The following is a 16576-nucleotide window of genomic DNA, read 5'->3' as shown; positions in this document are numbered from 1 at the left end:
GGGAGAGGGAGAAGCAGGCTCCCCGCAGAGCAGGGAGCCCGGTGCGGGACTCGAACCCAGGACCCTGGGATCATGACCTGAGCCGAAGGCAGACGCTTAACGACTGAGCCACCCAGGCGCCCTGGACTTTTTTCTTTTATGTCTGGGGTGTGTGGGCTCAAAGCTCCCAGTTTCACCATTAGTGCCAGGTGGGGGCATGGGATCATGAGTGGTTTGGGATGCAGAGCAAGCCGGTTCATCCAGTCAGCATCCACCCAGCAGCTGCTCTTGTGCCTGGCTCCGTGTTGGATGACGTGGGGAACAGACTAGTGACCCAGACAGCTCCCAGCTGCACCCTCAGGGCCTCCCAGGACAGTGCGCCAGACAGCACCAACCAGGGTGTCAGGGCTGGGGTGCTCTGGTGCAGAGGGGCCAGGGCGGGGGTGCTCCTCTTTGGGTGGGGGGGGGGGGGACACCACACTGTACAGCATCTCTAAATAAGACCCTTTGCCTGGCACTGGGTACACAGGTGACCAAGACGGACCTGTTCCTCCCTTTCAGAGTAGAAGCAACAGGTCCTCATTCAATCAATAACCTCTTTCTCCACCCACATCTGTATAGCTACTAACCGCCAGGTTTGAATCCTGGCCCTGCCACTTGCCAGCCATGTGACCTCAGGCCCGTCACCACACTTCTCCAGGCCTCAGTCTCTCCATCTGTAAAATGGAGGAAGATCTAGTCCCTTCCTTTCGTGGTTGGAGAATTTGATGAGTTAAAATGAGCAAAGGGGTTGGCACATAGAAGCACATTCGGTTCTAAATCAGAACAAGAGGTGGGGGAGGGGCTGCGCCTGGGGCTAGGGAGTCTTCCTGAGGAAGATGAGCCAAAATAGAGAATTAATTAAGTAGTTATCCTCGGCAGAGGGTTGGGTGCAGGGGAATAGGGCACTCTAGCGACCTGGAAGGCCAGTGTGGCTAGCGGCAGAAAGCATGATGAGCTGGGGCTGGGAGAGTTTAATCCCTATCCTGTGAGCAACTAGGAGCTGCTGGAAGCTTCTCTGGAGGCGAGTGGTTAAGCCCCGGTTTGCATTTTGAAAGGCAAGGCTTCCTAGGCTCCGTGGGAACAGACGCTGGGGGGCAGCAAGGGGTCTGGTGAGGCTCCTGCAGGTGTCCAGAGAGAGGCGGGTCCTTTAGAAGAGGCTGGTCACCAGTGAGAAATGGCTGGATGCAACACTGAGGTGAGGCAGCCAGGCAGGACCTGTGGGCCGAGCTGTGGCCAAGTCTCTTCCCTGGAGAGGGAGCTTGTCTGGTTGGCTCCCGGCTTGAACCCCAGCCACACATCAGGGGCCCAATACTGGGGGGGTGGGCGTGGGAGAAGGGGATTGGGACCGGACGGACGGGTGGGAGGGGGCCTCCGCGTGGAGGATCTCTGGCTGGAGGTCCTTGGGAACGGAGCCCACACTTGGCGGGCTCTTGCAAAGGGAGAAACCGGAGCACCCTTCACATGGTGACAGAGCCCAGCTGTGGCCGTGGCCCTGTCAGCCGGCCTCAGGGCTGCAGCGGGCTAGTGGCTGGAGTCCCCCGGTCTGAGGAGCAGGGCCTGGCCACAGAGGCCGGCCCGCACCCCGCCTGCAGGCACCACGTACGCCCGGCCGTCGGCGGCCCGTGACGGCGAGAAGTCCGTCAGCTGTAGGTTGCTGTCCCGGACCTGGTCGTAGTCCCACAGCTGGTAATGCCAACTCTTGCCCTGCTTGGAGAGGAGGTAGACGGCTCCTGGGGAGCCTTCCTCTGGCAGGGCTGGTGGCTGGCGGGGCATGCTGGGCACTGGGTGGAACAGACCTGGCAGCTCGGGGTCCTCAGAGTAGCCGAGGCCTGGCACGGCCCGCACACCCAGCAGGACCCCTGGGAGGAGAGGGGAGGCTGTGAGCGGGAGCGAGCGCGGACTCGGTACTGGGGCTTCGCCAAGCTCCCCCCACGGCCCTTCAGGGTAGCAGTCGGCAGGGCGACGAGCACACAGCGGAGCTGGCACTGGACCCAGGGTGTCTGGCTCCAGGGCTGCGGGCTTTGAAGTCCTGCCTCCTACAACCCAGTAGCCCAGGGAGGGGAGATGCTGTTCAACAAAGCAGGCACCATCACCCAGTGGTTTCCTGCTGTCTAGTAAAAGGAAGCTCAGAGAAGCCCTTGAGGCCATGGACCCAGCATGGGGGAGCCTCCAGGCCACCTAGCATGCAAATCAGCCTTCTTGCAGGCAGGCAGAATGAGGCCAAGGCCGATGGATGCCAGCGCTGACGGACACGTGCAATGTGCCTGCGCCGGTTAGACTTTTATATGCTTTGCCTGCTGTCACCCCGATTTCCAGATGGAGGAAGGAAGGCCCAGAGTCACAGAGCCCGGAAGTGGCTGGAGCAGATCTGGAGCCCAAACTGTTTGATCCTGAAGTCTGTGTTCCGAGCTTGTTTGTGGAAACCCTGACTGGCAGATACTGAGGCACCTGCCACCTGCCAGGTCCCTACTAAGCATCCTGTAGGGATGGGGACAGCCCAGCCCTGGTCCCCACCTTGAGTACGGGAGAAGTGCCAGTGTCAGGTTGAAAGTGCGGGAGGTGATGAGGGGGCTGGGGACAAACAGGGTGAGCATACAGGAGTATGGGAGGGGAGACCCACCTGTGCTCACTGCCCAGTGGGCCTTGTGGCCCTTCCTCTGACACGGCTCGTGGTTGAAGTCCTCGTCGTAGCTGGTGCCGGGGGGGGTTAAGGCCAAAGCTGTGGTGTGGCCCTGGGATCCACCCTTCTCCATCCCCACCCAGCTCCCCTCTGGGCCGTGGGATACGGGATGAGCATGGGGTGTCCGGAGACAAGGTGCTGCAGGACACGGGCTCTGTTGGGACCGCCCAGGCCACCGTGGAGCTGCTCAGCCTGGCAGCCCAGTGCCTCCCAGGCCAGCTTGCCCATGTCGGCCACTGCAGGGGTGACAGAGACAGAAGGATCGCTGTGTGCCTGGCTGCAAGCTATGGGCTAACTGGGGATCGGCACCTCGAATCATCACTGCAACTGCCACGTCTTTGTACAAATGCAGAAAATGAGGCACAGAGAGGGTAAGCTGCTTGTCCCCAGCCACCCAGCAGGAAGGGGCAGCGCTGGGCTGGGAATGAAGACAACCTGCCTCCAGAAGGGCCTGAGGACTGGAACAGGGTCCCCTCACAGGACTGGCTTGAGACCCTTCTGCACCCAACTCACCGGAGAACATCTCTCCCTGGGCCGTGTAGCCTCTCTCCACGGCCATCTGCACAAGTCTCTCCAGGGGGATGCCACTGGGTGGTGCCAGCAGTGTGCCTGCCATCCACAAGGCCACCAGCCCGCACCTGGGGAGAGACAGGCCCAGTCGCTCAACCCCTAAGTCATGTCTTTACCAAGCCCCCTCTGCCCTGGCAGCTGGAGTGTAAGGAATAGGTCGACTCTGCTGGGGGAGTTTCCCTTTTCCCAGGCCTGGTGGGCTGCAGGGAGGGTGGGAAGGTAGGGAGAGGTCACCTGGGCTTCCAGAAGGAGGAGGTGCTGAAGTGGAGTCAGAGATAAGACGGTTCACTTGCTTGCTCACTTGTTCATCCATTCCAACAGTTTACTGCGCATGCACCCGGGACCCCACCCTCCAGCCGCCCTTTCCCTCCCCTCTGCCTCTTCCCAAGATGCCTGGGAAGAACCCACACCTCCCACCCGACAAATCGGTCCTCAGGAAGCATAGCAAAGGCAGAGAGGGATCGGAGTCACAGATAAGGGCACATACTGAGGGCCTTCCTGGATGAGGGAGGGCAGGTCGGCACAGAAGAGGATCCATTGCAAGTCACTTCTGAAACTGAATCAGAGCGTGCTCAGGTCACATGGGAACCAGCTCCTAGATCCCCCCTTGAGGTATGACTGGGAGTGGAGTGTTGAGGGATGGGGAAAGGAACCCAGGTCTGGCTGTCCTAAGGCTGGAGGGCAGCTCCAGGCTCTGATGCTGACTTCCTTCTCCCTGATGAGGCATGTCTCCCTTCCCGAGCCTCCGAGTCCTCATCTGCTCAGTGGGAATCATCCTTCCACCTGCTCCTTCTCTTGGTTATTGAAAGAAGAACAGATGTGCAAAATGTTTGCAACTCAGAGCCAGAAAAATGGATTTACTAGAGGAAATTTCTCAAAGCGGGGGGGGGGTGTCTCTATACCCAAACCCTTCCTGTGATTTTTTCCCTTCTCAAGCCTGTTCTATAGGGATGAAAATCCCTTAACTCAGCCTAGAGTAGAACCAGTAAGAGGGTGCTCCACAGACCTAAGAGATCACCTGGATAGTGAGCTCTTGCAGGCCTGCCCAGCCCCACCCTTGGGGAAGTCACTCAGAAAGGTTTGATCTGGATGAGGCCCCAGGGCTCAGGAGGGGCTGGGCAACATGCGTATCCAGTATTTCTGTTCCAAGGCCAGTGAAAGAGCAAGGCTGGGCAGAAAACCCAAAGCTCCTGGTTCCCAGTTGGAAGCACCGTCCTGATGGAAGATGATAGCACAGCGGTTAAAAGCATGAAGGCCTGCTGCCAGAATGCCAACTGGGCTCAGAATTCTAAGTGCTGTGGGTAAGGGACTTCAGCTCCATGAGCCTCAGTTTCCTCATCTGGAATATGATAATAGTTCCCATCCTACAGAATCACTGAGAGGAAGAAATCAATATCTAAACACACTTAGAATAGTGCCTGACAAATATCCTAACCAAACATATTAGAAACTTGTCTAGAGAGCTAGAAGTTTCTTCCCTGAGTCTGGGCAATTCACTCATTGTTACACCGGGTCACCACAGCCCCAGCCTGGGCCTAGCCCCTTCCCGCCTGAATCTCTGGGTGCTCCAGCTTCCTCCTGAACCCCTTTACTGTCTCACCACCTCCAGTCCCCACAGGTAGCCTCCCTCCCTGTGCAAGGCCTTTCCGAAGCTCCCAGTGCCCTCAGGATAGTCCACCTCCCTCCACGTGGCACCCATGCCCTGTGTGATCTGGGCTCTTGTCCACCTGTTGAAACCCCATGTTTGGGGCGCCTGGGTGGCTCAGTCGTTAAGCGTTTGCCTTTGGCTCAGGTCACGATCCCAGAGTCCTGGGATCGAGTCCCGCATCGGGCTCCCTGCTCCGGGGGAAGCCTGCTTCTCCCTCTCCCACTCCCCCTGCTTGTGTTCCCTCTCTCGCTGTGTCTCTGTCAAATAAATAATCTTAAAAAAAAAAAAAAGAAACCCCATGTTTACCACCTCCCCTGTCCTGTTACAGAAATATTTGCAGATCCTTGAGAAGAACACCTCTCCATTTCAGCCTGCAACTCTGCACGGGCTGTTCATTCTCCTCATCACACCCGGGACAGTTCTCAGGCCCCCTTAACCCCCAGCCTTGGCCAGGCCCGCCCTGGGGGCTCCCTCATTACAGCTCTGACCACTCTGGGCTGTCACTGGTGAGGGAGGGATCTGTCTCTGCCACTGGACTAGGTGCCTTGAGGGCAGGATCTCTCTTCTTTGGTGAAGGCGTGCCCTGAATGGGTCTAAGTAGGGAGCTGAGGCACACAGGCTCTTTGACCTTGAGGAAATGGGAAACCCCAAGAGAAGACGGCTGAAGTGACCTGGGGACAGGTGGTTCGGTGAGACCCTACCGGTCCTTGTGCAGCTTCAGGAGCCTCTTCACGTCATCTCTGCTCCTGGGGACTGGGCTGGCCTTCTCTAAGGCCTCCTTCAGGAGCTGACTCTTCTCTAGGCCGAAGACGTGAGGGGGAGCCAGTGCCCTCACAGGGGGTGGAGGTGGGGGGATAGGGGCCTGGGGACTTGAGGGGGATGGAAAAGCTAAATTGGGGACATTTGGGGGTAGAGGAAGTGGAGTGATGGGGGCTTGGGGAACAGGGGTTTGTGGAGGGGCTGGGGGCTCTATCGGAGGAGAGCACGGAGAAATCATTTTGGGGTCTATGGCATGCAAGTGCTGGAAGGTCAAGAATCGGGGCGGGATGGATGCTCTAAAATGAGTTAGTCACAGGGATGGACGTTCTGAAGGTTTTAGCGCGGAGTTCCAGAACTTGTGTGCTGAGCAGTGAGCCTGAAAGGACCAGGACTGATATTTGGAACCATGGAAGCAGGGGGTTAACAGGGCGGGTCCTTTATCCGGAACTAGATTTGTGGTTTGGGGCTGGGTTGCAAGGCTCAAGAAGGGGGATTTAGTTAAGGGTTACTGTATAACCCGGGAAAGGTTTGTAAAACTCCGGAGTCAATTTTGGGAAAATGAATGCTCGGATCTGGGGTGGGGTGCCTAAAGGGTGGGGTTTGGGGGGTCCAGGGCTAAAGACTAGGGAATTTTGGCTCTGTAACCCCTCACATCCCAGGCCCGAGCTCGGAACCTTGGAGCTGACCTTTGAATCAGAGGTCAGGAGATCAAAAGGACACCTGGCAGGGAGAATGGCTTAGTCGTGGAGAAGGTCCTGGAATCAGCGCAAAAGGAAAAGTCCCCTCGGTTGGGGAAGGGTCAGAGATCGGAGGACGCTGAGAGCCGCGATACCGCCGGGATAGGTAACGGAGCCAGAAAGTAAAACGCACCTCCCCTTCCAGCAAAATGGCGGCCGCAGCACACATTTTTCCCATATCACGTGGCGGGACTCGCCACTCGTGCCCGCCCCCATGGCGTCACGTGATGAGAGAAGGCGGGGCGGTGGGTGGGAAAGGAGAGGCTTTTAAAGGACCGCCCCCCCGGAAGAGACTGAAGCGCGAGCGGCTTCTCCATTGGCATGAAGCGCGTGAGGGGCCGCGGCCTTCGCTGATTGGTCCGTAGACCCTCAGTGCCGGGTCGGGCGGGGTTTTTCAGCCGAGGCGGGAACCCAAATGTCGTTTTTGATTGGCAAGGTTTGGGGGCGCGACTGACTCTGATTGGTCAAGGTACTGAGTTTCCGCGCGGGATTGGCTTGCGGAAAGATAAAGGCGGGACCAGGAGAGGAAGCTTTGGTAGTCGGCTCTCAGAAACGTAGGAGGTGACTCTTGCAGGAGCTGCGGCTCTGTTGGTGAGTAATCTCGGGCAATGGCGGCCATCGACGCCGGGCGAGCGGAGCGCTTGCCACCTGGGCCTTCTCGTGCCTCGTGTGGGGAAACTATCTTCCCGCTGCGCGAGGTTAGGGCGCTTCAGTCGTCTTTCCTTAACTGACTCTTACATCCGGGTTTTTTTCTGCTGGGCTGTCCTTTGAGCTCGTGGGCCAATGGGGTTCGCCACTTAGGACGCTCCGCCTACTTGGTCGCGTAGAGCATCTTGGGACTCGTAGTAAACATCTCGAGATCTCCCTCTACCACGCGGGGAGCAGAAGCTGTCCAGCTTTCGCTTTGTTTTCCAAACTGTGCCTCCTTCCGCCTCTCCCGACTTCCTCCTGGGAGGAAGATCCCTGAGCAGCCCGTTAAGCCCGTTTTGGGACAGAGGATTTGGAGAAACCCAGGGCTGAAGTTACCTTTTTTCCTTCTTTCAGCTCTACCTCGGCATCTATCTCCATGGCAGTTCCCGAGACCCGCCCCAACCACACTATTTATATCAACAACCTCAACGAGAAGATCAAGAAGGATGGTGAGTTCTGGGGATAGTCCAGACTCCAGGTTACCTCGCACGAGCCGGCCCCCTCTTGCATACCCCGCATTCACTTCTCTTCCTTCGCTTTCTCCAGGCAAACCGTCAGTTAATCCTTCAGCCTTTGCACACACTGCTTCCTGTGTCTTTAACGCGCCTCCAGTCCATCTTGTACTCTGGCCATTAGCCTGGTCACTGTTGTTCGTCTTTGAAGGTTTCAGCTCACAGGACTCCTCCAAGAACCCTTCGGCGTCCCCTTTCCCCTCAGGTGCCTGCCTCTGACTTCCCAGAGGCGCTGGACATGTCCCGCTCAAGCCCTGATGGTTCTGGGCTGTTACGGGGTTGTCTGCACTGGTGTGTGAGCTCCATGAGAGTAAGCGCTGGGATGGTCTTGGTCACCGTCATGTACTCAGTGATCAGCCCACTGTGGAGGTGTTTGATTTCAAAAAGGAAATGAAATAAGAGTTAGATGGCTAACACCATCATCAGGTACTGATATGTACATCTTTATTAAGTTAAATTCTCACAATATTTCAGGAAGGAGCTGTTACTTCTCTTTCTCAGATTAGGAATCAGACTCAGGTGATGTGACTGGCCCAGGGTCACACAACAAGGTAAAGTGGTGGAGGCCACCAGTGTGGAATTCTGCTTAAGAACTCTATTCTTGACATTGGACGTATTTTTCCATTTTCTTTATCACCTTTATTGAGTTTCATTTTCTATATTTGAAAATTGAGGGCGCCTGGGTGGCTCAGTTGGTTAAGCGACTGCCTTCGGCTCAGGTCGTGATCCTGGAGTCCCGGGATCGAGTCCCGCATCGGGCTCCCTGCTCGGCGGGGAGCCTGCTTCTCCCTCTGACCCTCCCCTCTCTCCTGCTCTCTCTCTCTCATTCTCTCTCTCAAATAAATAAATAAAATCTTAAAAAAAAAAGAAAATTGAACAAAGCCTTAGTACTTTCTTTGCATGGATGTTACATGGATTACATTAGCCAAACATCCATGCAGTGCTTCCTTTTATGGTATCCAGTCGTTAGTAAGGGCTGGATAAAATTTATCGCTTATTATCCCCTTAAGAAAATTCTTGGGGTGGGGGTGCCTGGGTGGCTCAGTCGGTTAAGCGTCTGCCTTCGGCTCAGGTCATGATCCCAGGGTCCTGGGATCGAGCCCCGCATCGGGCTCCTTGCTCAGTGGGGAACCTGCTTCTCCCTCTCCCTCTCCCTCTGCCTGCCGCTCCCCCTGTTTGTACACTCTCTCTGTGTCAAATAAATAAATAAGGGGTGCCTGGGTGGCTCAGTTGTTAAGTGTCTGCCTTCGGCTCAGGTCATGATCCTGGAGTCCCGGGATCGAGTCCCGCATCGGGCTCCCTGCTCGGCAGGGAGTCTGCTTCTCCCTCTGACCCTCCTCCCTCTCATGCTCTCTGTCTCTCATTCTGTCTCAAATAAATAAATAAAAAAAATCTTAAAAAAAAATAATAAAAAATAAATAAATAAAATCTTAAAAAAAAAAAATTCTGGCGGGGGTGGAGAAAATTCTCGGGGAGAACCAAAGGAGTTTGCTGGAATTAAGTTTGAGCTGTTGAAGAAAACCAGACAAGCCATGTAAATCCCCTTGTGCCTTTAGAGTATCGTGCCCAGCCAGTACTCTGTGGTGCTGGGGAAACACTGGTGACAGACAGTCCTGGTCCTGCCTTCATGGGGCCACAGTCCAGTGGGGAGGGCAGACCTTCCAGACAGTGGTAGCCCAGAGTAGCCAGGGTCGTGATTGGGGAAGCATAGGCAGAGTGGTCAGGACTGGGATGGGGCATCCCGACAGAGGGGTTTGTTCTCTCTCATAGAAGAGGAGACATTTCAGAGAAGCCTTCCAGGTAGGGGAAGCACAGTGTATATGTCGTGGTGAGGGAGAAGAGTGTTCCGAACCTGGACCATGTGCAGATGTCTAGCGGCAAAAGAGAGCCCGGGCCATTCTGGAAACGACAAGCAGTTTTGTGTGACTGAGGCTTGTGACACAGGGAGAACCTTTCAGTGAGCAGTGCACTGATGGTTTGTGGGATCTTGTGGGCGGGTGGGCCGTTAGACTTTGTCCTGAGGCCATCAGGGAGCCAGGCGAGGGACACAGTCTGGTGTGAGGACAACGTATGGAGGGTGAACTTGAGTGGGCGAAAAGGGAGAGAGGCCCAGAGTCCAGGGGAATGACCGAGGCCCAAACTGGGTTCATGGGGGTGGAGAGAAACACCAGAAATGGCATCAGGAGAATTTTGGGCAAATTTTGCCAAAACACATTTTGCTTCCCTCTTTACCCCACTATTTTCTTTTCTTCCCTCACCTAGTCTTTCAGCAGGTGTCTTCAGCTCAGATGCCTCCTTTGTTTTGTTTTTTTTTGTTGTTGTTGTTTTTTTATTTTTTAAAGATTTTATTTATTTATTTGAGAGAGAGAGCGCACGAGCAGGGGGAAGAGACAGGGAGAGGGAGAAACAGACTCCCTGGTGAGCAGGGAGCCCGATGCGGGACTTGATCCCAAGACCCTGAGATCATGACCTGAGCCGAAGGCAGACGCTTAACCGACTGAGCCACCCAGGCATCCCTGTTGTTGTTTTTTTAAGGATTTTATTTGTCAGAGAGCACAAGCAGGGGGAGTGGCAGGCAAAGAGAGGGAGAAGCAGGCTCCCCACTGAGCAGAGAGCCTGATGTGGGGCTCGATCCCAGACCCTGGGATAATGACCTGAGCCGAAGGTAGACCCCCAACTGACTGAGCCCCCCAGGCGTCCCTCAGATGCCTTCTTTGCATAAGATTGTTTTTTTTTCTGTCAGGTGTGGTAGTTTGTTTGTGAGATACGGTGGCAGGGGGTTCAGATGGACTTGGGTCCCGGTCCCCGCTCTGTAGCTTCTTCCCAGTACCTTCAGGGCACTCCTGAGCCAGCAGTGAATCCTCTGAGTGCCTGTTTTCCTGTTCGTAAAATTGAGACCGTTCTGGTCGCTGTCTCACGAAGTGGTGGTGAGAACTTAGTGAAGTTTTTTCCGTAAAACATTTAGTGGTCTCTTTCTTCATGCAAATGTTCTTGGTGAAGCCTGGGTGCTAGAATCTGCACTGAGCCTGGGGCCACTGCAGTAAGCCAACTGGAGGGGCTTGTAGTTAAGGATAGCCAAACAAGGAAGCAAATGTGAGGTCAGGAGGTGGGAAATACTGCAAAGGAAAAGCAAGTAGGGTGCAAGGAGTGGGGAGAGTGACAACGGGGCACCTTTGTTAAGACAGGATGGTCAGGGGCGGCCTCTGAAGTGGGAACACTTTTACTGAGAGCTGGGTGACTAGAAGGAGGCAATGGTGTACACATCAGGAGAAAGGTCCTTGTGGGAGGCAGCAGCCGGGGCAAAGGTCCTGAGGCAGCATCCGGGTACCGGCCCGGGAAAGGGCTATGAGACCAGTGTGACTGGAGATAGGGGCGGTGGGGTGGAAGGTGGGGGACCAGGTTGGAGAGGTTGGCCAGGGCCACCTCACACAGGCCTGGGTCAAGGTGCTGGTGACGGGGAAAAGCACGCTCACATTTATCGAGCATTTGTCATGGGCCCTTTGTTACATGGGCCTCCTGTTCTTCATCCAGCAGGAGGTACCCGTACCCTCCATGCTCTCAGAGGAGCCCCCACAACCCACCCCTGCTGGTATTGCTGGCCCTTGAGGGGTTCCCGACCTGTGGCAGCGTGTCAGGTGGCTGATGGTTTCCCTCCTGGGCCTCGCTCGGCTCTGAAAAAGGAACTCAGCCCCCAGGACAAGGTACCAAGACCTCCAGTCACCCATGGGCCTTCCCTTCCTCCCCCTGCAGAGCTGAAGAAGTCCCTCTATGCCATCTTCTCCCAGTTTGGCCAGATCCTGGATATCCTGGTTTCCCGAAGCCTGAAGATGAGGGGCCAGGCCTTTGTCATTTTCAAGGAGGTCAGCAGCGCCACCAACGCCCTGCGCTCCATGCAGGGTTTCCCCTTCTACGACAAGCCCATGGTGAGTGCCGTGGCAGACTAGGTGGGTCTGGACCTCCTGTCACTCGTAGTCCGGTCCCCTAAAGTCAGGAATCTCTCTGGCCGTTGGTCAGCGTTCACTGTTCTTTGTACTAGGGCGGGGGGGGGGCGCCAAGTGACCGGGGGAGCCCCCAGCCCTGCCCTTTCAGACCCCAGATGGTGACGACCCAGAGGGGCCAGGGCTGGGATAGGGGAAGTGCACAGATCTTGGGGGAGCTTAGGAGAGGCACTTCACCCAGTCTGGGGGTTCAGAGAAGGCTTTCTGGATGTGAGGCTCAAAGGAGAAGGACTAGCTGGGGGAGGCGGGGGAGAAAGTGTTAGATAACTGGGAGCATTTGTAGTTGAGGAAGTGGGTCAGGTTGGTTTGACTGGAGCGAAGGGTGGGTGTGGGGTGGGGGTGCTTGGGAGCCATGGAAGGGTTTAGGGAGATGCCTCTGGCTGTTGGGGAGAGTGAATTAGAGGCGGGAGGTTAGGGGAGGCTGGGTGTGAGGGAGCCCTGGCCAGGACCAGGGTGGGGGCCATGAATGGGTAGAAATGGGTGGGTTGCAGGGGTTCAAGAGACCAAGTGGACAGCCAGCGGGGCTGCATTCTGGGCTGTGGGGAATGGCTTAAAGTTCCCGCCCTGAACTAGCATTCCTGCCGTATCACTGGCAGCCATCTTTGGTTCTTGGGGCCTTTTTCCTTATCCCTCTATCAGTGGAGTTTCACCTGATGGGACTATGCCTCCTTGAACCAACTCCCTTGGGGAGGGAACAGCAAATGCTGGTATGTCCAGGTCCCAGGCGGGTCACCTCCCGTGGAAGACAGTGGGCCCTGGGAGCCGTGGGGTAGCCTGGAGCCCTACCGTCGTGTGGAGGGGGCACGGATGTGCCTGCTGTCACCTCTGGGTGTGAGCCCAGACTTAGTGCATCTTCCATTGCTTTTCTGGAACAGCTGGGAACTCGCTCTTGAAGTATAAAGATCATAGTGTTACCGTGTTGATCCTCCTCCCCTGCTCCCCAAATCACCGCGCGGAGCATTTCAGACACTCACGTGAGAGTGAGTTCTGTGAGGGAGTCTGTCAGGCCTGCCTTCAGAACCTCTGCCGCTGCCTGCTTCTTCCTCCTCCCCTGTGGCTTTCCTGGTCTCTGCTTGGACCCCTGCTCCCCACAGGCTCTTCTCCATGTGCAGTCCCAGGGCTGCTTCCAGCACACCCGGCAAATGTCCTCACTCTCTGCTTGGGACACTCCATGGCTCCCAGCTTTTCCCAGGGAAAAAACCCAAACTCCTCCCTCCTCATCCCCATTGATCTTGAACATGCTGCACACCTTGTCTACTGTTCCCTTTGGTAGAATGCTTTTTTCCTAGATCTTCCTCTCTGTCTCTACACCAGTGTCACTTCACGGAGGCCTCTCTTAGCCACACTCTGAAATTTTCGATTCTTACCTTTTTTTTTTTAAGTGGGCTTCACGCCCAACCTGGGGCTTGAACTTGCAGCCCTGAGATTGAAAGTCGCATGCTCTGAGTCGGCCACTTTTTAATCTTCTTCGTGTCTTTCTCACCACGTACAGCATGAGGGCAGGGGCCTTTGTGGGCTGTACCCCCAGAATAGAGGTTTTCCATAGACCGCTGAGCATGAGCTTTAGCCTGGGGGTCTAAACTCTTGTGTGATTGGAACCCCCCTGCATAGTGTTCCTGTCCTGGCCCTATTTTCTTGTGCTTCTGCCTTTGGCCTGATGCTCAGGACTGTCCCATCTTCCCTTCAGAATCCCAGCAACCCACTGACGGAACACCTAATGCGTGCCAGCGACTATTCCAAGCACTTAAGCTCATTTAGTCCTTACAGTCATCCTTTCAAGTGGGAAATTTCCACAGTCCCCATTTTACAGATGAGGACGTTGAGGCCAAGGGATTTCCATAACCTTACTCACTGAGCCTCTGGTACAGGTCTGCTTTTGCACCCAGGCAATTTGGCTTTGAGATCGACGCTCTTCACCCTTCTGCTCTCTGTTTGGCAGCGCATTCAGTATGCCAAGACTGACTCGGATATCATTGCCAAGATGAAGGGCACCTTCGTGGAGCGGGACCGCAAGCGGGAGAAGAGGAAGCCCAAGAGCCAGGAGACCCCAGCGGCCAAGAAGGCCGTACAGGGTGGGGCAGCCGCCCCCGTGGTGGGGGCTGTCCAGGGGCCTGTCCCGGTAAGCCAGGGCCCAAAGATGAGGCCCTCTCCCCATCAGGCCTGCCTTAGCCTTGTGGCCTGGCATGTGGGCACAATGGGTGGGGGAGGTCTCTCCTTGGGGTTCTGGCCCCCTCCCTTTCCATTTCCTTCCAGAACTTGTGTGCCTCTCTCTGAGGGATTGCGTACTTGGGTGATGGACTCTGCACTTGGAAATGCCTCTGTGCTTCCCCAACTTTTTCAGGAGCTTTCTTTCTTTGTGTCTCTGTCCCTTGGTTTCTTTCTCCAATTGACCTTAATCTCGTTGCCTATGTCTTAATGTCTATGCAGAAAATCCAGAGGAAGCCAAGAACCAACTTTTTTGGATTAATTAGTGAATTTAATTTATCAGGTTCACCAGAGAGAAGGTCAGTGTGGAAGAAGTCAGTTTTATTTCTCTGTGCTAGCAACAAACAAGTAGACTCCAAATTTTAAAATAGCTCAGGATTAAATCCAACGAAAGGTGTGCAAAAACCACCTACTAAAAGTATAGAACATTCACTGAGAGAAATGGGAGGTGAATTCAGCAAATGGACAGGCGACTCAAAACTTGTTAAGATGCCAGTCCTCCAGATTGGCCTAACACTCAACACAATTCCGATCAAAATGCCAGCAGGAATTTTGGGGACATTGGCAGTCCATTTCCACAGGGCTGTGGAAAGGCAAGGCAAGGCAGGTAAGGAGAATGAAGCTGGGGGGCCCGCTGTAGACGTCAAGATAATGTGACATTGGCCTAAGGGGATGGAGATGGACCAGGTGGCAGAAGAGAGTCCAGAAATAGGTCCACATAGGCATGGTTTCTCAGCCGGTGAAGGCTCCACCGAGGTCCAGTGGTGAAAGGACTTTTTTTTTTTTTTTTTTTTGCTAATAAATGGATGAATTGAATGTCTGTGAGGCAAAGAATTAGTCTTACTTCAGCTATATAAGTTAATTTGAGATGAATCCGTAGACCTCAGTGTGACAGCTAAAACAATAAAGCTTCTAGAAAGAAACAGGAAAATCTCTTCATGACCTTTGTGAGGGCCCGAGAAGTAGAAACGCCCCGTTTTCTAAATAGAATCGAGAAAGCACAAAGTACTTCAGAAGAGCTAGGCGAATTGTATCTGCTCCTTCCTGCTGGGTCTCCACGTTGGCTTTTCTGCCCGGGTCACACACTGTTTGTCCGGCTTTCACCAGTGCCAGGTCACTTTCTGTCTGGCGTCAGCGGCGGGCCCGGGGTTCCTGCCCAGCTTCCCTCTTCTTACCCAATCCCCTCTTCTGCACCCAGCTTTTTGTCTACCTTTGAGTCCTCAGCTGTGGTTCCCACGCCACCGGCAGCCCCGTCTCCCCTGGGGGCATGAGCTGTGTGCCTTCGGGCTGGCTCCCTTCCATTTCTCTCCACATCTGCCCTGTCCAGCCCTGTCCATTTCCGCCTTCCGCTCTCTGTTCCTCTTTTCGCTGTAGGTCTCTTTTCTCCCCCCCCTTCCCAAGGAAAAGTATAACTGCTCATTACAGTGTTTACTTCCACTCCTTTTGTTAACAGTCATTAGCATTTTCCTGTCTTTTTTTTTTTTTCTATAGTGATGAACAGTTGGGTCACGTTGGCTAGTTTTTCTACGTTAAAAAATTTTTTTTAAGTTTCTAGTTTGATATCTGCCTTGAGCCTGGGTCAGTTTTGCTCCATCCATTTTCCTTCGGGTGACCTTTGTCTCCATGGGTGCCTTGGGCTCTCTCCCCTGTGTCTTTCACACCCTGGATCTCCTGACACCCTCTGGTCCGCTCTGCCTCCTGCTGACACCAAACCCGCCCCCCTCAGCCCTGCCCTCCGTCTCTCCGCAGGGTATGCCCCCGATGACCCAGGCACCCCGCATCATGCACCACATGCCTGGCCAGCCTCCCTACATGCCGCCTCCTGGCATGATCCCCCCTCCAGGCCTGGCTCCTGGCCAGATCCCGCCAGGGGCCATGCCCCCGCAGCAGCTTATGCCGGGGCAGATGCCGCCTGCCCAGCCTGTAAGTGTCTCCTTCTCCTGGGGTCTCATAAACAGCTAGAACATGGGAATAGAAAGGGACAGGTGGGGGGGTCTGTTGGAGGGAAAGAGAGGGATTGTTGGAGGAGCTTCGGTCAGGGTGAGGCTGGAGCGGCGACCAGAACCTGGTTTGATTCGGTGAACTTCTGCGGAGCACCCGCTGATGGATACAGCAGTGCTCTTAGTGGCTTGCAGGCTGGTGGGGGCAAGGTGGTGTAGACAGGCAACACCAGCGATGTCAGGTGAAGGGGGCAGAAAGAATTCAAGCGGGGTGGGGGTGGGAAACAGGAAGGCACTAGGTACCCCTAGACTCATGGGCTCTATCTATCACTTCCTTGCAGCTTTCAGAAAATCCACCAAATCACATCTTATTCCTCACCAACTTGCCCGAGGAGACCAACGAGCTCATGCTGTCCATGCTTTTCAACCAGTAAGTGGGGCCAGTAGCTTTGCAGGGGCCAGAGGGCAATGGCCAGGAGATGGCACCATGGGGCCAGGCCTCGGAGTTCTGCTGTGGAGCCCTGAGCCTGCTTAGGATTTGCAGGCAGGACAGTGACTAGAGGCCTAAAAGGTGGAAACTGAGGCCAGGCCCACAGCCTGCGGAGGTATGGTGGTGGCAAGCCTAGGGTCTAGCAGTGCGGGACCTTCCTTGACTTAGTGAGGGCTGGGGGAGTCCATGGGCCTCCTCTTTCCAGCCTCTAAATCAGAAAAGTGCTTGGTGTGTATAAAATAACGGCAAGGGGTGCCTGGGTGGCTCAGTCGGTTAAGCGACTGCCTTCGGCTCAGGTCATGATCCCGGAGTCCCGGGATCGAGTC

General features: G+C 55.2%; 2 protein-coding genes across 8 annotated transcripts in view; one reads left to right on the top strand and one right to left on the bottom strand.

Annotated features, from left to right (window-relative positions):
- Positions 1-72: 72 nt before the first annotated feature.
- CUNH19orf54 (chromosome unknown C19orf54 homolog) lies at positions 73-6752 on the bottom strand. Of its 7 annotated transcripts, XM_035023306.1 has the most exons (6): positions 5621-6713; positions 3759-3827; positions 3215-3339; positions 2808-2937; positions 2642-2712; positions 73-1880 (listed from the first exon to the last, which is right to left on the bottom strand). In XM_035023306.1, the coding sequence occupies exons 1-6, from the start codon at positions 5914-5916 to the stop codon at positions 1543-1545; spliced, it is 1029 nt and encodes a 342-aa protein (XP_034879197.1). In that variant the 5' UTR covers positions 5917-6713; the 3' UTR covers positions 73-1542. The 7 variants fall into 7 exon arrangements, with proteins under 7 accessions (XP_034879197.1, XP_034879204.1, XP_034879198.1 ...); XM_035023313.1 differs by lacking the exon at positions 2808-2937 and having other exon boundaries at positions 6365-6752; XM_035023307.1 differs by lacking the exon at positions 3759-3827 and having other exon boundaries at positions 5621-6714.
- Positions 6753-6934: 182 nt separating this feature from the next.
- SNRPA (small nuclear ribonucleoprotein polypeptide A) overlaps positions 6935-16576 on the top strand; it is an 11217-nt gene continuing 1575 nt past the window's right edge. Inside the window, exons 1-6 of the mRNA XM_035023314.1 lie at positions 6935-7006; positions 7460-7554; positions 11368-11540; positions 13555-13734; positions 15570-15743; positions 16102-16190. Coding sequence (XP_034879205.1) covers positions 7482-7554; positions 11368-11540; positions 13555-13734; positions 15570-15743; positions 16102-16190 — 689 coding nt within the window. The 5' untranslated portion in view covers positions 6935-7006; positions 7460-7481. The remainder of the gene's footprint in view (positions 7007-7459; positions 7555-11367; positions 11541-13554; positions 13735-15569; positions 15744-16101; positions 16191-16576) is intronic.

The sequence above is a fragment of the Mirounga leonina genome, unplaced genomic scaffold, assembly GCF_011800145.1.
Source record: "Mirounga leonina isolate KUSES-001 unplaced genomic scaffold, KU_Mleo_1.0 Mir_177, whole genome shotgun sequence".
NCBI classification, from domain to species: domain Eukaryota; kingdom Metazoa; phylum Chordata; class Mammalia; order Carnivora; family Phocidae; genus Mirounga; species Mirounga leonina.
This window is presented reverse-complemented; position numbering and strand designations above follow the sequence as displayed.

Excerpts from the sequence above, each read along its gene's own strand:
- CUNH19orf54 (XM_035023306.1), bottom strand. The coding sequence starts at position 5,916 with ATGATTTCTCCGTGCTCTCCTCCGATAGAGCCCCCAGCCCCTCCACAA. Across the intron at positions 3,828-5,620 it reads CTGAAGCTGCACAAGGACCG|TTTCAGAAGTGACTTGCAAT; the intron begins GTAGGGTCTCAC and ends GCTCTGATTCAG. Across the intron at positions 3,340-3,758 it reads CTCATCCAGGAAGGCCCTCA|GTGCGGGCTGGTGGCCTTGT; the intron begins GTATGTGCCCTT and ends GTCTCTCCCCAG.